This window comes from Martes martes (genome assembly GCF_963455335.1).
Source record: "Martes martes genome assembly, chromosome: 4".
In the NCBI taxonomy this organism is placed as follows: Eukaryota; Metazoa; Chordata; class Mammalia; order Carnivora; family Mustelidae; genus Martes; species Martes martes.
The window spans coordinates 158371448-158387810 of NC_137891.1; the positions used below are offsets into that span (position 1 = coordinate 158371448).

General features: G+C 43.6%; 2 protein-coding genes across 2 annotated transcripts; one reads left to right on the forward strand and one right to left on the reverse strand.

Annotated features, from left to right (window-relative positions):
* Positions 1-3126: 3126 nt before the first annotated feature.
* LOC308340974 (olfactory receptor 2G3-like) lies at positions 3127-4074 on the forward strand (the record flags this gene model as incomplete). Its single annotated transcript, XM_080800512.1, has 1 exon — positions 3127-4074. One exon carries the CDS (start codon positions 3127-3129, stop codon positions 4072-4074), a length of 948 nt encoding a protein of 315 aa, XP_080656638.1.
* A 6660-nt stretch (positions 4075-10734) lies between these two features.
* LOC308340976 (olfactory receptor 2A12-like) lies at positions 10735-11679 on the reverse strand (the record flags this gene model as incomplete). The annotated part of the gene is made up of 1 exon (XM_080800514.1): positions 10735-11679. The coding sequence occupies one exon, from the start codon at positions 11677-11679 to the stop codon at positions 10735-10737; it is 945 nt and encodes a 314-aa protein (XP_080656640.1).
* Between the last annotated feature and the right edge of the window lie 4684 nt (positions 11680-16363).

A 16363-nucleotide genomic window follows, 5' to 3' on the forward strand; every position in this document is an offset into this window, starting at 1 on the left:
GGGAGATGCCAGCTCCCTCAGTTTGCAGCTTGCTCTTGCTCAAGTCCTGGCTCTTCCACTGCTGATCTCTCCAGTATTCGTGCCCCAGTGCCACCTCCTAACGGTGCTCAGGAGAAGAATGAGGCACAAACAAGTCAGCTGTAAGACAAAGGGAGCAGGGGATGACACTGAAAGGACCGTCGCCCTGAACAACTCCTCAGTCCCGTATTTATTAGATACAAGATAACAACCAACAAAGGAGAAGAAGAAGGTTATACATTAGTCATAGGTCTTACAGGTAAACAAGAAGAGTAGGGTGTGCCTGGTCAAGCAGCATGGAATTTGCAGTAGCCCAAGCGCACTTAAAGGAATTATCTTAACAGCAGGCTTTCTCTGAGGCAGGGGAGACAACAAAAAAGGGAAGCAGGCGGTGTTCCACATTGAGCCAGCAAGGCAACCCCAGTTGCTGGGCTTTAAGGACAGATATCATCCTCTCCACCAGAGGCCCACTGCTAGTACGTGTTTTTCTCACGGTCATCTTTAAGCATGCTTGCATGACCAGCACAGCTCCTCATTATTATATTTTAAGCAGTGTATTATTCTGAGGGACGCTTACACCCCAGGTTGCAGCTTTTGATCCCTTGCGATTTATCTGAAGTGTCCAGGAGAGTTCTCATCCATTTTGTGCCTTATTTACCTCCCAAATTTTGATCTTCCACTTAAATCTCCATCCTGAGTTTCAAGGTTATCTGTCCTATTCTCTGATGGTCAGATCCTCAAGTCTACCCCATGTTTCAAGCTCTATGTCTGTAACAGAGTTAATCATTACCTGCCAGTCACTTTCTGCCCCATGCCATCTCTCCCTCCTCCACCTCTACCCAAGTTTTGTCTTGAAATGGTTCCCAAGCCTGAAACGTCAAGCTCATCTTTGTCTCCTCCCTCTTACTCACCTTGCGTACCTCTCAGATACCAAGTTCTCTTGCTTCAATTTCTTATACCTCTCTCTAATCTCTCTTCTCTTCTTTGTTGTCTAGAATGTTCCATTGCTTCTGCCTTTTCCCCATACCCCTCAAGTGGTCTTCCTCCAACGTCTTCTCCTAACTTCCACCCAAGAAGTGATGTCTCTAAAACCTAAGCCTCAATGAATTACTTCTCTGCTTAAAACTCATCTGCAACTTGCCATGACCTAAATGATCAACTCCATGCTCCTTATCAAGGTATATAATACCCTTTATTTTTTTATTATGTTATGTTAGTCACCATACAGTACATCATTAGTTTTTGAAGTAGTGGTCCATTCATTGTTTGCATATAACACCCAGTACTCCATGCAATCCTCCTTAATATCCATCAATCTTTTCCCTCTTACCCTGTGCAGGGTTTGTGCTCTGTGGATGCCTGACTGCATCCGTGTTTATGGTTTGTGCTCCGTGTTTTCACAGAGCTCTCCCTTAGTTATGGTCCTTTGCACCTATTACTCCATCTTTTTAAAAACTCTTCCTTAAGTTCTTTACTTAGCTAATTCCTGCTCATCTTTCAAGATTCACATCATGTGTCCTCTTCTTGGAGAGGTCTAACTCCCAAAGACTACCTAGCTGCTTCTGTAATGGGCTCCTGTGACGCCCTCTACTTATTTCTATTAGCAATTATCATTTGACTGCCATTCATTGCTTACCAGTCTCCTTCCTATGCATGGTCTTTGAGGGCAGAGAGTTTTATTATTGTATTCCTAGTGCTTAGCAAAGAGGTTTGACTGCTAGCACATATTTCCATCATAGTGCTTAACACATTGGAATATGGTTTATGTCTCTATTCCTCTATTTCTCCAACCAGATTGTAAGCTCCTTGAGAATTAAGAATATAACTTGTTTGTCCTTGTCTCTTTGCCTCCTAGAACAGAACCTGGTATGTAAAAGTTGCTCAATTAGTGTTTGTTGACCATTTGATGAATGACACCATGAGGAAGGGAATTTGATAGGAACTTACATAACTAAGCTCCTGCTCTGTCCTAGTCACAGTGCTAGAGGCTTCACACCTATTATGTACTCCTTCTCACAAGATCTCTTCCTGGTAGGTATTATACAGAACTTATAAAGAAGGAAATGGGTTCAAGGAGATTAAATTACTTGAATAGAGTCATAGTTGAAGTACCAAGGCTTGAAGTCAAGTCTTCTGACTCCAAATCCCATGCTCCACTAGAACACACCACCTTCTATGCACCACAATCAAGGAAACAGCCCTAACTTTTAAGATATAAACTAAATCCATGCACAGACTTTAAATGTGTCTCTCTTCCAGTCATAAACCTCAACTGCAAGAAAGAAAGAACTCCAAGGGATAGATTGGGAGGGGTATTCCCACCAGGCTGCAAGGATTCAGAGATACTGAAGCTGCCTTTAAGCAAACAAACAAACAAACAAACAAATAAACAACAACAACAACAACAACAAAAAACCTGGTTATTATTCTGCCTCTGTTATAGTTTTAGAGTCAATCAGGCAGATTCCTCCCTTAATTTGTGGGTAAAGCCAGGAGAAGGCAGAGTGGTGAACAACTTCATCTCAAATAAAATCACATGTGAAGAAGCTTCCAGAGACTCAAAGATTCAAGAAACACAGACATGGGTAAAATTTTCTAAAAACTTTTAACATTTCTGATTCATATATCCTCCCATATTTCTGACTCACCCCCTTTATATATCTGTAATGATCGGAAGGTTAAAGGACCAAAGAAAAGTGTTCTGAGTGTTTGGTTTTTGAGAAGACAGATGGGAGAGCTCCAGATCATCATCCCCCTCTATAGCCAGGACTAGGGGAGAAGAACCCCAATGTACTATGTGATGGTAGCTCCTGAAGGACAAGAAAGCAGGTGGCCTTGCTGGAGCTGATATAATAAAATGAGTCTCTGGCAGTCTTAAAAAGAAGATTTGGGCCTGAGAAATAGAGAATTCCAAGAAGGTTTCCTTCCCTTTACCCTCCCCAAAGTTAGCCTCACTCTGGCTAGACCTTAGTTTCTGACTTCATATTAGTTCCAAGTAGTATGCAAGTAATCACAGACTTTGTCAGCAAATGATCGTCATGGTACCTGAATGTGCAGCCTACGCTGGGTTACTAGTAGTTCTCTTTCTCTTCCTGCAGGTGAAGGAGAATGCAGAACTTCCCCTGGGACAACCACAGTTTCGTGTCTGAATTCATCCTTCTGGGCTTCTCCAGGGATCCCCACATTAATGTAATCCTCTTCAACATCTTCTTCTTTCTCTATCTCTCTACACTTGTGGGCAATGGGCTCATTGTCACCTTGATCCACATGGACTCCCACCTCCACACACCCATGTACTTCTTCCTCAGTGTCCTCTCCATGTTGGACATGAGCTATGTCACCACTACTGTGCCCCAGATGTTGGTACATCTGATCTGCCAGAAGAAAACTATCTCCTATGTTGGGTGTGTGGCCCAGATGTACATCTTTCTGGTGTTGGGCATCACTGAGGGCTGGCTGTTCTCTGTCATGGCCTATGACAGATATGTAGCCATCTGTTATCCACTCAGGTACAAGATTATCATGACCCCATGGCTGTGTGGGGCAATGGTGGTCTTTTGTGGATTGTGGGGAATCAGCTGTTCCCTAGTCTACACTGTCTTCACGATGCATCTGCCCTACTGTGGCCCCAATGAGATCAATCACTTTTTCTGCGAGGTCCCTGCTGTTCTGAAGCTGGCCTGTGCAGACACATCCCTCAATGACCAAGTGGATTTCATCCTGGGCTTCATCCTTCTCCTGGTACCCCTTTCCTTCATTCTGGCCTCTTATGTCTGCATCTTTGCCACCATCTTGAAGATCCGCTCAACCCAGGGTCGACTCAAGGCCTTCTCCACCTGTGCCTCCCACATCACTGTGGTTACCATGTTCTGTGGACCTGCCATGTTTATGTACATGAACCCCGGGGCCAATGCCTCCCCAGAGAGGGACAAGAAACTGGCTCTGTTCTACAATGTTATCTCTGCTTTTCTCAACCCCATCATCTATAGCCTTAGAAACAAAGACGTGAAGAGGGCTTTCCTCAAGTTAACAGGCTGGGGCAGGGCCTCTGAGTGAGGCCACTGGAGCACAGGAGGCCACAACCAGAACTGAAACCACAAGTGCCACTCCATTCCATCCCATTACCCACTGGATAGGCAAGAATCACTGACTGAAGGGAGATAATATGTAAGGAAGGTGCCTGGCTGTGACTTGTTGATGGATGCAGCAACGGAGCTACCTTCAAATATTAAGAAACCCAACTGTAGACAAAGTGCCAGTCAGGACTTATGTCTGATTCATTTCTGTTTCCCAGGGCTTAGCCCAGGATCTGGAACAAACAAAGCATCATTAACATTTGCTAATCAAATGGCAGAGTTCCTAAGGATTGAGCCTATTAAATCAACTCAAGATGGCCAGGACAAGAAGACTGACAGGACCCATATCAGTGACTTTATTTTATCTCAATCAGGAGCATGAACAGATCAAAGAAACACAGTCTCAGGAGAAAGGAAAAGTGGTCTTAGAAATAGGGTTCAGAAATCGGTCATTGTTCATACAGCACTTCCATGGGAGTATGGGTCCAAGGCACATGGAGAGTTCCTGCTGTGGTGAAGAGATATTTTGAGGGGCCCCCTTGTATACAGATAAAACATCACCCAAACCATATCACGCTAGGTCAGAGCACATACTTTGCAGCAAACCCTCACCTTGTAAGATTGCTGTGAGAAGTTAATGCAAGTGAAGTTCTCAAAATAGTGCTTGATGCATTGCACGCTTTACATAAACATTGCCATTCTTGTTATGCTCTACTTCTCTTTCCTAATACCACAATTACCAAGCAACTGATCAAGACCATTTCAGCTTCAAAAGAGGGGCCATTTGGCTCTCTGGAAAGGATAGCTAACATTATAAATGAAGAGGTTGGCATTTGTTTATACTTCATTCTGGTGTGGATTTGGTAAGTCTGGGTCTGTCACCAAGAAGTTCATGAACTCTGAATTGGCAAAACTACAGAAAAATTATGATACCCTTTCAAGATACCAAATGAAGAGAACTTGATTACAAACAGCCAGCACTCCTCAAAAGATACCTTTACTGATATCCTCACATGGTAGAGCTTTTTATTTTTTTAAAAGATTTTATTTATTTATTTGACAGAGAGAGAGATCACAGGTAGGCAGAGAGGCAGGCAGAGAGAGAGAGAGTGGGGAGCAGGCTCCCCACTGAGCAGAGAGCCCAATGCAGGGCTCAGTCCCAGGACTCCAGGATCATGACCAGAGCCAAAGGCAGAGGCTTTAACCCACTGAGCCACCCAGGCGCCCTGGTAGAGCTTTTTACTTTTTTTTTTAAGATTTATTTATTTATTTATTTGACAGACAGAGATCACAAGTAGGCAGAGAGGCAGGTAGAGAGAGAGGGTGGGGAAGCAGGCTCCCCGCTTAGCAGAGAGCCCCATGCAGGGCTCGATCACAGGACCCTGGGATCGTGACCTGAGCTGAAGGCAGAGCCTTTAACCCACTGAGCCACCCAGGTGCCCCTGGGTAGAGCTTTTTAAATAAACATTTCTTCAAATCTAAACTGAGTAATAATGGTGTTACGAGAGTACTCAATTCAAGAGGATACTGACAAGAATGGCAGGATATAATGATCATAATGGTGCTGGCTTGTTTTACCAGTGCCAGAACTCTTCGCCTATAGTTGTGGCCCCATAGACTGCCCAGCACCTTGGAGGAGGGACAGAAAAGTTGCTCCACAGAATCTCAGCAATTGAACTGACCACCCAGTGCCTATCAAAAGAGCAGGCAATACTCCAGAAGCAAGAAAGTAAAGCAACACTTCAGTGAAGCTTGCATTAGAAAGGTAAGCTCTCATGAGGAGCCCCTACTGACCTTCACAAAATCCCCAAGTTTTGCCTTCACTTGTTCTACCACCGGGGGCGGGCGGGGGGGGGGAGGATAGAGGCAGGACTTCCCGGCATTCATTTTATCCTTGTCATGATTCTGAATTCCCACAGTCCACAAAACTATCCCAGGTTTTCCTGTTCCAAATTTGGCTTTGAATTTGAAATCTAAATCACCTAATGGATAAAAGTGACAGGTTATTCAGTGTAATGATGCCATGGAAAAGTACTGTTAGATTCTCGCTTTGAACACAAAGGAAATTCAAAACTATTAAGCCACCTTGTGATTAATATCAGGCCTCTTTAACCTCAGAATTATGGAACCACCATTAACTGATAGTCCTCAATAAACCCATAATGGTTCCAACAAAAGTTATACAGAGGGGCGCCTGGGTGGCTCAGTGGGTTAAAGCCTCTGCCATCGGCTCAGGTCATGATCCCAGGGTCCTGGGATGGAGCCCCGCATTGGGCTCTCTGCTCCGCAGGGAGCCTGCTTCCCCCTCTCTCTCTACCTGCCTCTCTGCCTACTTGTGATCCCTGTCTGTCAAATAAATAAATAAATAAATAAATAAATAAATAAATAAAATCTTTACCAAAAAAAAAAAGTTATACAGATTCAACCCAACCAGATATCACTGAAGGTGTTTTGAACTCAGCAAATCAAGTAGTAATAATTGTGGTATTAATGGGAGTTATTACTATAACTTGAATTTGGAAGGATAATATTTGGCCTCACATTTCACAGCTGGTTATAGGACATTTACTGAACATATTTCAGAAAACAGTAAGGAAGGGGCTTGAGGAGAGATGCTGGGCATTGGGAGAGAGCAAGCAGGTACCATACAGAAGGATTAAAAGGACACACCAAGCCCCCAGATTACATGGGCAAAGAATGGATAGTAGAGATATTGCGAAAGTTAGTTATGCTTTCCAGGCTACATCAAGATAATAGTGGTACAAAATGGGAGGAAATGGAAGGACGAAGGGATTCAATTAGGCCAGAGAACAGTGTTGTGGTATTAAGGGTTAGAGAGAACTGGGGGAGTTCTGGAGGAGAGGGAGAATACAGGAAATTTAGACCTCAAGGTGCACAATATTCCAGGTGATTAGGGAAAAAATTAATGCAAGAGTGTTGCCTCTAGGGAAAATTCAAGGAAACTTGACTGGGAAGGGAGTAAAAACCAAAAAACCAAAAAACAAAACAAAAAAAGCCTAGTTCACTGAGACCCAAATTAGCAGAGAATTTATTTAACAATAATTTCTTTTCCTAAAGGTTTTATTTATTTATTTGACAGAGAGAGTGAGTGAAAGAGGAACACAAGCATGGGGAGCAGCAGGCAGAGGGAGAAGCAGACTTCCCACTGAGCAGGGATCCCAATGCAGGGTTCCATCCCAGGACCCCAGGACCACGACCCTATCCGAAGGCAGATGCTTAACCAACTGATCCACCCAGGCATCCCTAACAATAATAATTTCTAACTCCATCCCTGAATGTATATCTGCCTCCTATGAACTGTGCTGGTTTGTAGACCAAATTCCAAGAGGACAGGGCCTGTGACTTCTTTCTGCAGTGCCAGAGATCTGGGAATGACAACAGGCAATTAACTGGCTCCCATCAGCGAACTATAGGGAAGCAGAGATGGAGGTAAAACTGGCTTAAATAAAACCTTGCTAGCTTTCTTGATTTCTCCATTTCACCAACACACCAAGGCATCACATATCCTTCCTTCTTCCTTTGTCACATCTTCCAGCATCTCCCTATTCACTGCCACCATCCACGACAAGCACCTTCACAAACCATGACGAGATCTCCCTCAGTAAGTGCTCTTCAATCCAAACCTTCATCAGGTATCCCAAGCCATTCTTCTGAAAATACTGCATCACCACCTCTTCTCCACCCCATCCCTCACCCCTGATGCTTAAAAATACAGGTTGTTCCTCATTGTTAAGATAAAATCCGTTATCACCCTGAATTACAAACTGTAGCAACCTGTCCTTGTAGAAAAACTAATAAAACCTCATCACACTTTAGCCACAAGACTCACTTCTCCACTACCCTGATCCCTGACTGTCTAGTTGTAAAAGAGCCACCAGGTGGACATCCCGCCTTCTGGAAGGAACTCCAACAGCTAGGAAGACTTCTCCCCCATTATCGAGGTAGCCCACTTCCCCACAAGGCCAGAAGCAGGAAGCTCTCATCAGCTACCAAGTTCCCTCCACCAACCCCATAGCTTCCTACCCCGTCCCCAGATGGGGGAAGAAAACACTTCATAAACCCATGAGACCCTTCACTTTCTGCCTGAAGCCCTCTGGAACTGCTGCCTGGCTCTTTGTCATGCCAGATACTGGAGCCCATTAGTGCAGCTGTACCCACCCACCCAAATGCCCTGCCTAGCCCAGCGCTGTTTCATCACTGAGTAAATGCTTTTGGACAATACTAGCACCCAAATCTGCACCTAAGTACCGGAGACAAAATAATCTCTATCACCCCAAAACCCTGAACTCTCTAGTCATTCATTATTCCCAGACTCTGCACATCCCCCCTCCATTTACCCAAGTCCCCACTTCTCCCTTTCCCCAGTTCTGCCTCTCTTTGCCATCTTGGCCTCATATTCAGCCACTGCGCCCTCAGTATCCTCAACCTGGAATTCTCCCTGGGGACACCACACCCCCTGACGCTCTCTAAGAGAGAAGTTCTTTGTTCTCATTCCTAACCTGTGAGTTCCCAGACATTCTCAACCCAATGACCTCTTCTCCCACTTCCTTTCTGGTCATCTCAAGCCACACCCACAATTGAGTTCATCACCCCTAAAATTGCACTGCTCCTCAGTAAGAATCCAAACATTCCCACTGCACTGAGCATAAAGTAAACACTTTCTATAGGGCTCATTAGGACTATCTCTTTCCTACTTCTCAATGTCACCTCTACCTCTCCTGCTCACTTTATGGTGACCATAGGAGCCTTCTTCCAGCCCTTCGGAAAATGCAAAGTCCTTTCCTGACCTGAGGCCTTTGTACCTAGTATCCGCTTGCCTGAAATGCCATTTTCCTGGCTCTTTGCAAGGGTGACTCCTCTCATCCACAGGTATCAGCTAAACCTTAAACCTTAAACCTTACCAGGGCCTTAACCTGTCAGCTTTCAGTAAGTATGTTTCCCTCCATTTTTTGCTCTTACAGAACCTACTTATTTTCTGAGACAACTGTAACTTCATTTCTCAATAACTGAGCTTAGTTTCCATTTTGAGCTATCACTCCAGTGGTGAGAAAAATAATACTCATTTTCTTGGGATTTCTACCTCCCTCTCCCTGACTCCAAGTTCTGGAGAGCTTACAAAGTGCTGGGGTATGCAGTGGTGAATAGGAGTGGGGCGAGAGGTAGTCTGGTCCTCTGTGCCTGGCACCCATTGAGAGAACCTCATTCCTATGAGGTCATCAACCCTTCAGAGTCACTATGGCATTGGGTTTGGCATTGTAATCTCATGACTGTAAATCTCTCCACATATCTGTTTTGGTTTCCCCAAGGCTTGATACTGGGCCAAAATGGATGCTCAAGAAATACTGGAACTAAATTGACTCATCCCCGAGGCCTTTGGGCCACCACTGAGGCCTGAAAGGAAGCTGCATGTTCATGCTAACTCTGAGTCCCCATGTCAGGATTCTTAGCTTCATATGTCATTTAAATCCCTTGAAAGGATGAGAGTCACTGCTATGTGTGCTACCCACTGTAGTTTACAAAAGACAACGTACATACAGCAACCTTTATTCTTCTAGATTCTCCTTAACCCATTTTGAGGTTCAGAGAGGATTCACAAATTTACCACATTTGAGTTTCATTTACTCCACCTCCTGTGCAATAGAATTTTAGAGATACAGAGATCTTGGATACCATTACATTTAAGATGATCATTTTATAGATGAGTGAAGTGAGATTCAGAGAAAGAAAGTGAATTGCCCAAAGTCATAAAACAAGTTACAAGGTTGGAACTAGAACCCAGGTCTCTTAATGTCAGATTCTGTGTCCTTCTGCAACACAACACAGAATATACCATTGGCTCCATAAACCACATTGGTTCTGTGCACCAAATCAGGTATCAGGCTACCTTGGTTCCATATACTAGTGGCTTAATTTTCAATGTTGGCTACAGATATTCACTGCATGTACCTCTTTGATCGCCTACATCATCTTGGCCCTCTACTGTGTCCATGTACCATGTCATTCACAATTATCATGTTTCATGTTGGTTACATGTATCCTATTCCTATGCCATTATGGTAGATTATATTACCACCCCCATTATTGCTGCTTTCACTATAGAAGAATTCTATATCCACACTGCTGCCATGTGACATGTATTACATTTCTGTGGGAAGAAAATACTTCCTGCCCTTTTGCTATTGGGTTTGACCATATGATTTGCTTTGACCAGTAGGATATCAGCAAAGAGATGTGTTTCACTTCTGAGCAGAAGCTTTAAGAGCCATCATGTGTCTTTCTCTTTGTTACAAGAATGGGATATTCCAGATAGAGTCTCTCCTTTCAGATTGGATCCAAGAATCCAATGGCAGAAGGCCAAAGTCCACCTACAACTGACATGGAAAATGATCAATAAATGAGCTTCTGCTGTTGTGATCCAGGAAGATTAGGGAGTTCTTTGTCACTGTACCACAATGTAGCAAGTTCAGCAAGACAGCCCTGTTGGTTTCATGCACCAGATTCGTTCCACTGACTAGGTGCTCTATCTGTTCCAATGCACAGTACTGTTTACATACATTATCAATGCTGTCCTTTTCCTTAGCACTGGACACTTTACTTAGGGCCTCTCCTGTCTCCTAATTTACGAGGCCACCCTACCCCACCCCATCACTTTGAGAAAAGCCCCTTTAATGTCCTTGTTCCTCAGACTGTAGACCACGGGGTTGAGGAAGGCAGTGAAGACATTGTAAAAGAGTGAGATCTGCTTGTCTCGCTCAGAATAGCTGGAGTTGGGCTTCATGTAGATGTATATGGCTGGAGCATAAAAGAGTGTGACCACGGTCAGGTGGGAAGCACAGGTGGAGAAAGCCTTGCAGCGGCCCTGAGTAGACTTGATCTTGAGAATGGTCTGGCCAATACGAATGTAGGAGGCCAAAATGAGGGACAGTGGGACAACAACCATGAAGATACTGATGACTAGGTCCACCATCTCAATGAAGTGTGTATCCATGCAAGCCAAGCTTCGTACTGAGGGGCCTTCACAGAAGTAGTGGTTGACCATGTTGGGCCCACAGTACGGCAGCCTCATGGTGAGGAAAGTATGGATCAAGGAGAAGAAGAAACCACAAGCCCAGGTCCCAGCTGTCAGCTGTGTACAGAGGTCCCAGCTGAGGATGACAGTATAACGCAGTGGGTGGCAGATGGCCACATATCGGTCATAAGCCATGACTACAAAGAAAATACACTCGGTTAGGGCCAGGGCACCAAACACATACATCTGCAGCCAACAGCCAGCGAAGGAGATGGTCTGAGAGTGAGAGAGGAGATGCACCAACATCTGGGGGATGGTGGTGCTGACATAGCTCATATCTAGCAGGGAGAGGTTGCAGAGGAAGAAGTACATGGGTGTGTGGAGCTGCATGTCCAGGCAGATCAGGGTGAAGATGAGTGCATTGCCCAGGACTGAGCTCAGGTAAAGGAGAAGGAAGGCAAGGAAGAGGACTCTGTTGGATGTAGGGTCACTGGAGAAGCCAAGCAGAATAAACTCAGAAACCCAGCTTTGGTTCTGCCCTGGAGGCGTCCACATGGTGGGGCCTATAAGAGAATCACACTCGTTTAAACATCATCTGAATCCAGCAAGAATGTCAGCCCTGGAGGCAGGGATTTTAATTCTGACCCCCATAACTCTACTGTTTTGAACAAATTACTTAACATCTCTGAGCTTCAGTCTCCTCATCTGTAAAATGTAGCTCGTAATATTCATCTCTCAGGGGCTTTATGAGGAGTAGAGGATATATATATATACACACATTTACATATATATATATGTGAAGCATCTGATATAATGCCTTAAAAGAATACAGAATGCCAAGTGCTCATATGCAATCACCCCAGTCTTACTCCCCACCCCCAACAAATTGGTTGCCCCACGTCTAGCGACAATCAATGTACATCACATCAGCTCCAGCCCTCAAACCTTTAGAGGTGGTGTTCCCCTCTGCCTTAGAGATCCTTTGTCTGGAAGTGCTGCTACGAGCGTCTCCTCAATCTGCAAACCTTTCTCCTCGGCTGGCTGTCAATGTGAGGCTTCGTCAATAGAGGGCGCTAGAGGGGCACTGTGATGTGCTAACCCCGGGAAGGCACCGAGGTTGGGACTTCAGTCCTTCACTCAGCTTGAGAGCCAGAGGGCCGGTGGAGGGGCCAGTAGCACTCACCTCAACTGACCTCAATGGACCAACTATAGTCACACACTCAGGCCACACTCTCCCCATCCAGTGGCCACTCCTATGCAAACCCTGGCCACCAGCAGCTGACAGGTATCCCTGTGGTAGCCACACCCTCTTTGAAAAAGTATGAAATCCGTCTTTTTTTTTTTTTCTTGGTGGGGGGCGGGGGGCAGGGGGCAGGAGGAGGGGTGGAAAGAGAAAGAAGTTCTAAATCCTCAGTTCCCCTTCCGTGTGTCTTTTTGCTCAGCCACGAGGTAGTAGCTGCTTTCCTCCCCCCCCCACCCCCACTTGCTATTTCTGGATCTCTTTCATCCTTTTTAGTAGTTACCCACGTTTTACCAGTTGATGATTCTTTATATTGAATTTTCCCTGTTCACACGACTGATGTGTTCTGTCTCCTGACAGCATCCTAACTGGTATGGACGCTAACTCTATGTCAAGTGAATTTGATAAGGAATGGAATGGGACATACTTACAGGCTATCTATCCATAAAGTATTATTAACTACACAAGTAAGAAGTAGTAGCTCTCAGTGGAGAAACTGGGCAATATCTTAACTGAGCGATTACAGTTAACATCACCAATAAGGAGCAGATGGACACGCTGTGTCTCCATATCTGAAATCCTAACAATACGGCATCTATATGTTAGTTCAGCCCCAAATGCAAAATCTGAATCTAATCATGAGGAAACATCAAAGAAACCTAAATTGAGGGATACTCTATAAAAATAACTAGCTTTTAATCTTCAAAAATATCTTCACCATGAAAGACAAAAAGAGACTGAGAATTGGGGTGCCTCAATGCCTCAGGCGGTTAAGGCCCAACTCTTAGGCTCAGGTCATGATTGCAGGGTCATGGGATCAAGCCCCAAGGCCCCCTCAGCGCTGAACGGGGAGCCTGCTTAAGACTCTCTCTCTCTCTCTCTCCCTCTGCCTCTCTCCTCACTCATGTTCCCGCCCCACATGTGCTCTCCCGTGCTCTTTAAAAAAAAAAAGAAAAGAAGAAAGGGGGCGCCTGGGTGGCTCAGTGGGTTAAGCCTCTGCCTTCGGCTCAGGTCATGATCTCAGCGTCCTGGGATCGAGCCCCGCATCGGTCTCTCTGCTCAGTGGGGAGCCTGCTTCCTCCTCTCTTTCTCTGCCTGCCTCTCTGCCTACTTGTGATCTCTGTCTGTCAAATAAATAAATAAAATCTTAAAAAAAAAAAAAAGAAGAAAGGAAAGGAAAGGAGAAAGGAAGAAAGAAAGGCAAGCCGAGAATCAATATAGATGGAAGGATACTGAAAAACAAAGCATAACAATTAATGCAATATGTAATTTGGGAAGGGATGAATGGCATAAAAACATTACTGTGACAACTGATAAAGTTGAAATATGAATTAGATTAGATAAATGTGTCACTGTTAATTTTCCTGAATTAGACAACTACTATATAAGAGAATATTCCCTTATTCTCAGGAACTATTTAAGGAAGTATTAAAGGGTAAAAGAATGTGATATCTGCAAATAACTCTCAAATCATCTGGAAATTATAACATTAACATGACAAATTATTAAAAATTAATAAATCTAGGTGTGGGGCATATGGGATTTTTTTGCAGTATTCTTTCAGCCTTTCTATAAATTTGAAATTATTTCCAAAAAGTCCTTTAAAAATTAAAAAAATATTTAAATGTGAAATAACTTTTTCAGACAAACAAAAAGTAAGATTATGTGAAGGGAGTTCTTCAGGCAAAAAGAAAGTGGTAGATGGGGAGCCTGGGTGGCTCAGTGGGTTAAAGCCTCTGCCTTCGGCTCAGGTCCTGATCCCGGGGTCCTGGGATCGAGCCCCACATCGGGTTTTCTGCTCATCGGGGAGCCTGCTTCCTCCTCTCTCTCTCTCTGCCTGCCTCTCTGCCTACTTGTGATCTCTGTCTGTCAAATAAATAAATAAATAAATCTTTAAAAAAAAAAAAAAGAAAGTGGTAGAAACATGAAAATGCAAAAAAGAAGAACAAGTCCTTCAAGGAAAGGATAAATATGTGGGTAAATATAAATTTAAAATGAACATAAAACAATAATAAACTCTTGTGGAATTTTAAAAAATGAAAGGCAAAGATCATGATAACAATAACATAAGAAATGGAGGGGGTAAATAAAGTCAGAGTTTTCTAAATATGCACTGTAACTGGAAAAATGGTAAAATTAATTATTTGCATTAGACTTAAATATGTCAAGATTTAGGTTGTATCTCTAAGGAGATCATTAAAAGAATAAATAATGCATTACTAACAACCTAAAGTAATAGAAAATGGACAAAAAATGTTTACCAATCCAAAATAATGCTCTTTTGAGAAGAGAAAAAAAATCAAACAGAAAAGAGGTAGGCCAAAGAGAAAATAAATAGAAAGATGGCAAATATGAACTTAAGTACTTAAGCAATTACTTTAAATGCAAAAGGACTAAATATTTTAATAAAAATGGAGTGGGAGATGGCGGTATAGGTCAGCATAAAAGTCATATTTTCAAACTGAGTTTAAAAAAACCTATATATTGCTTACAAGAAAAGCACCTTAATCATTTTCCAATATTTCAATGTATCGAATCAATGCACACCTTAAACTTACACAATGTTATGCCAATTATAGCTCAATAAAGGTGGGATGGAGGAGAGGAACACACCTTAAGGACACGGGTGCACTAGGAAGGAAGAACAGAAGAAAATATACCATGCAGATACTAATCAAAAAAACATATCGCTTCATGAAGCATTTATCAAAATTGACCATATGTTGCATCAGAAATGTAACATCTAGGGGCACCTGGGTGGCTCAGTCAGTTAAGTGTCTGCCTTTGGCTCAGGTCATGATCCCAGGGTCCTGGGATTGAGCCCCACACTGAGGTCCTTGCTCGGCAAGAGCCTACTTCTCCCTCTGCCTCTGCCTGCCCTTCCCCCTGCTTGTGCTCACTCGTGTGCGCGCGCTCTCTCTCTCTGTCAAATAAATAAATAAAATCTTTTAAAAAAGAAAAAGAAAAGACATGTAAGATCCCCAAATCCAAAGGATGGAAGTCATTTAGAGTATATTCTCCGATTACCATGAAATTGGCTAAAAATCAATTTCAAAATAAATACAATAGGAAGCACTGTTTTTCCGCTACTAAAAATCCTTTAAGTGTTCCCCATGCTCCCTCACTTTAGACAGATTCACAGAGCCCTTCCTGAAAGATCTGCCCCCCGCCCCCGACTTCTTCAAACCTCTCCCTGTGCATCTCCTTCCATACAAGCCTAGTCTCCATACAGGTGTGCCCAATTTCCTGTATGTGTCTACCTCTGTCACACCTTCACACTTTTGCCGAGGTCTTCAGCATGGAGGAGTACCACCTGCTGCATCCCTCCATCCACATGCTCTCCGTTGTGGTCCAGCTCTTATTCCTACATCAGGTTTCAGCTTAGGTGTCATCCCACCAGGAAGCCTCTGCTGACCTACACTGCCATCTCCCACTCCTAAACCTCAATTAGATGCTGCCTCTATTTCTCCCAGGATGCCTGTGCTTACCGGCAAGTTATAATCCTAGCAATCCTAGAGGGTTCTGATATGTAGCTGGAGATCTAATATCTTGGGAAATCTTTCTCCCGTTAACTTAATTCCCACCAGTTGAGTTGGAATACCTGTAATAAAGTATGGATATGTGGGTGAATTTAGAACTTCCTTTTTAATAATAATAATAAGAATAATAATAGATAATATTGAACTAATTTCTGTGTGCCACGCATTGTTACACTACCTCATCTTCCCAACAGCCCCTTGAGGTAAGTATGATGACCTCCATTTTACAGAGGGAAAAATAAAGGCACACAGAGAGAAGTGATTCAGTCCAAATAACGGGGTCTGTGTGGTGGAACTGGGGTTTGAGTGGAGGCAATGTGGTTTCAGAGCCAACTCTTAATTATTAACTTCACTTGCTTCCAGCAAACAGGCTCTACGTGGGAAGGGTGAAGAAAGCAAACTTCCCCATCTATGCATTGGTTTGATCTTGAGATTTGTCAGGAGCTACTCTATGGAATCG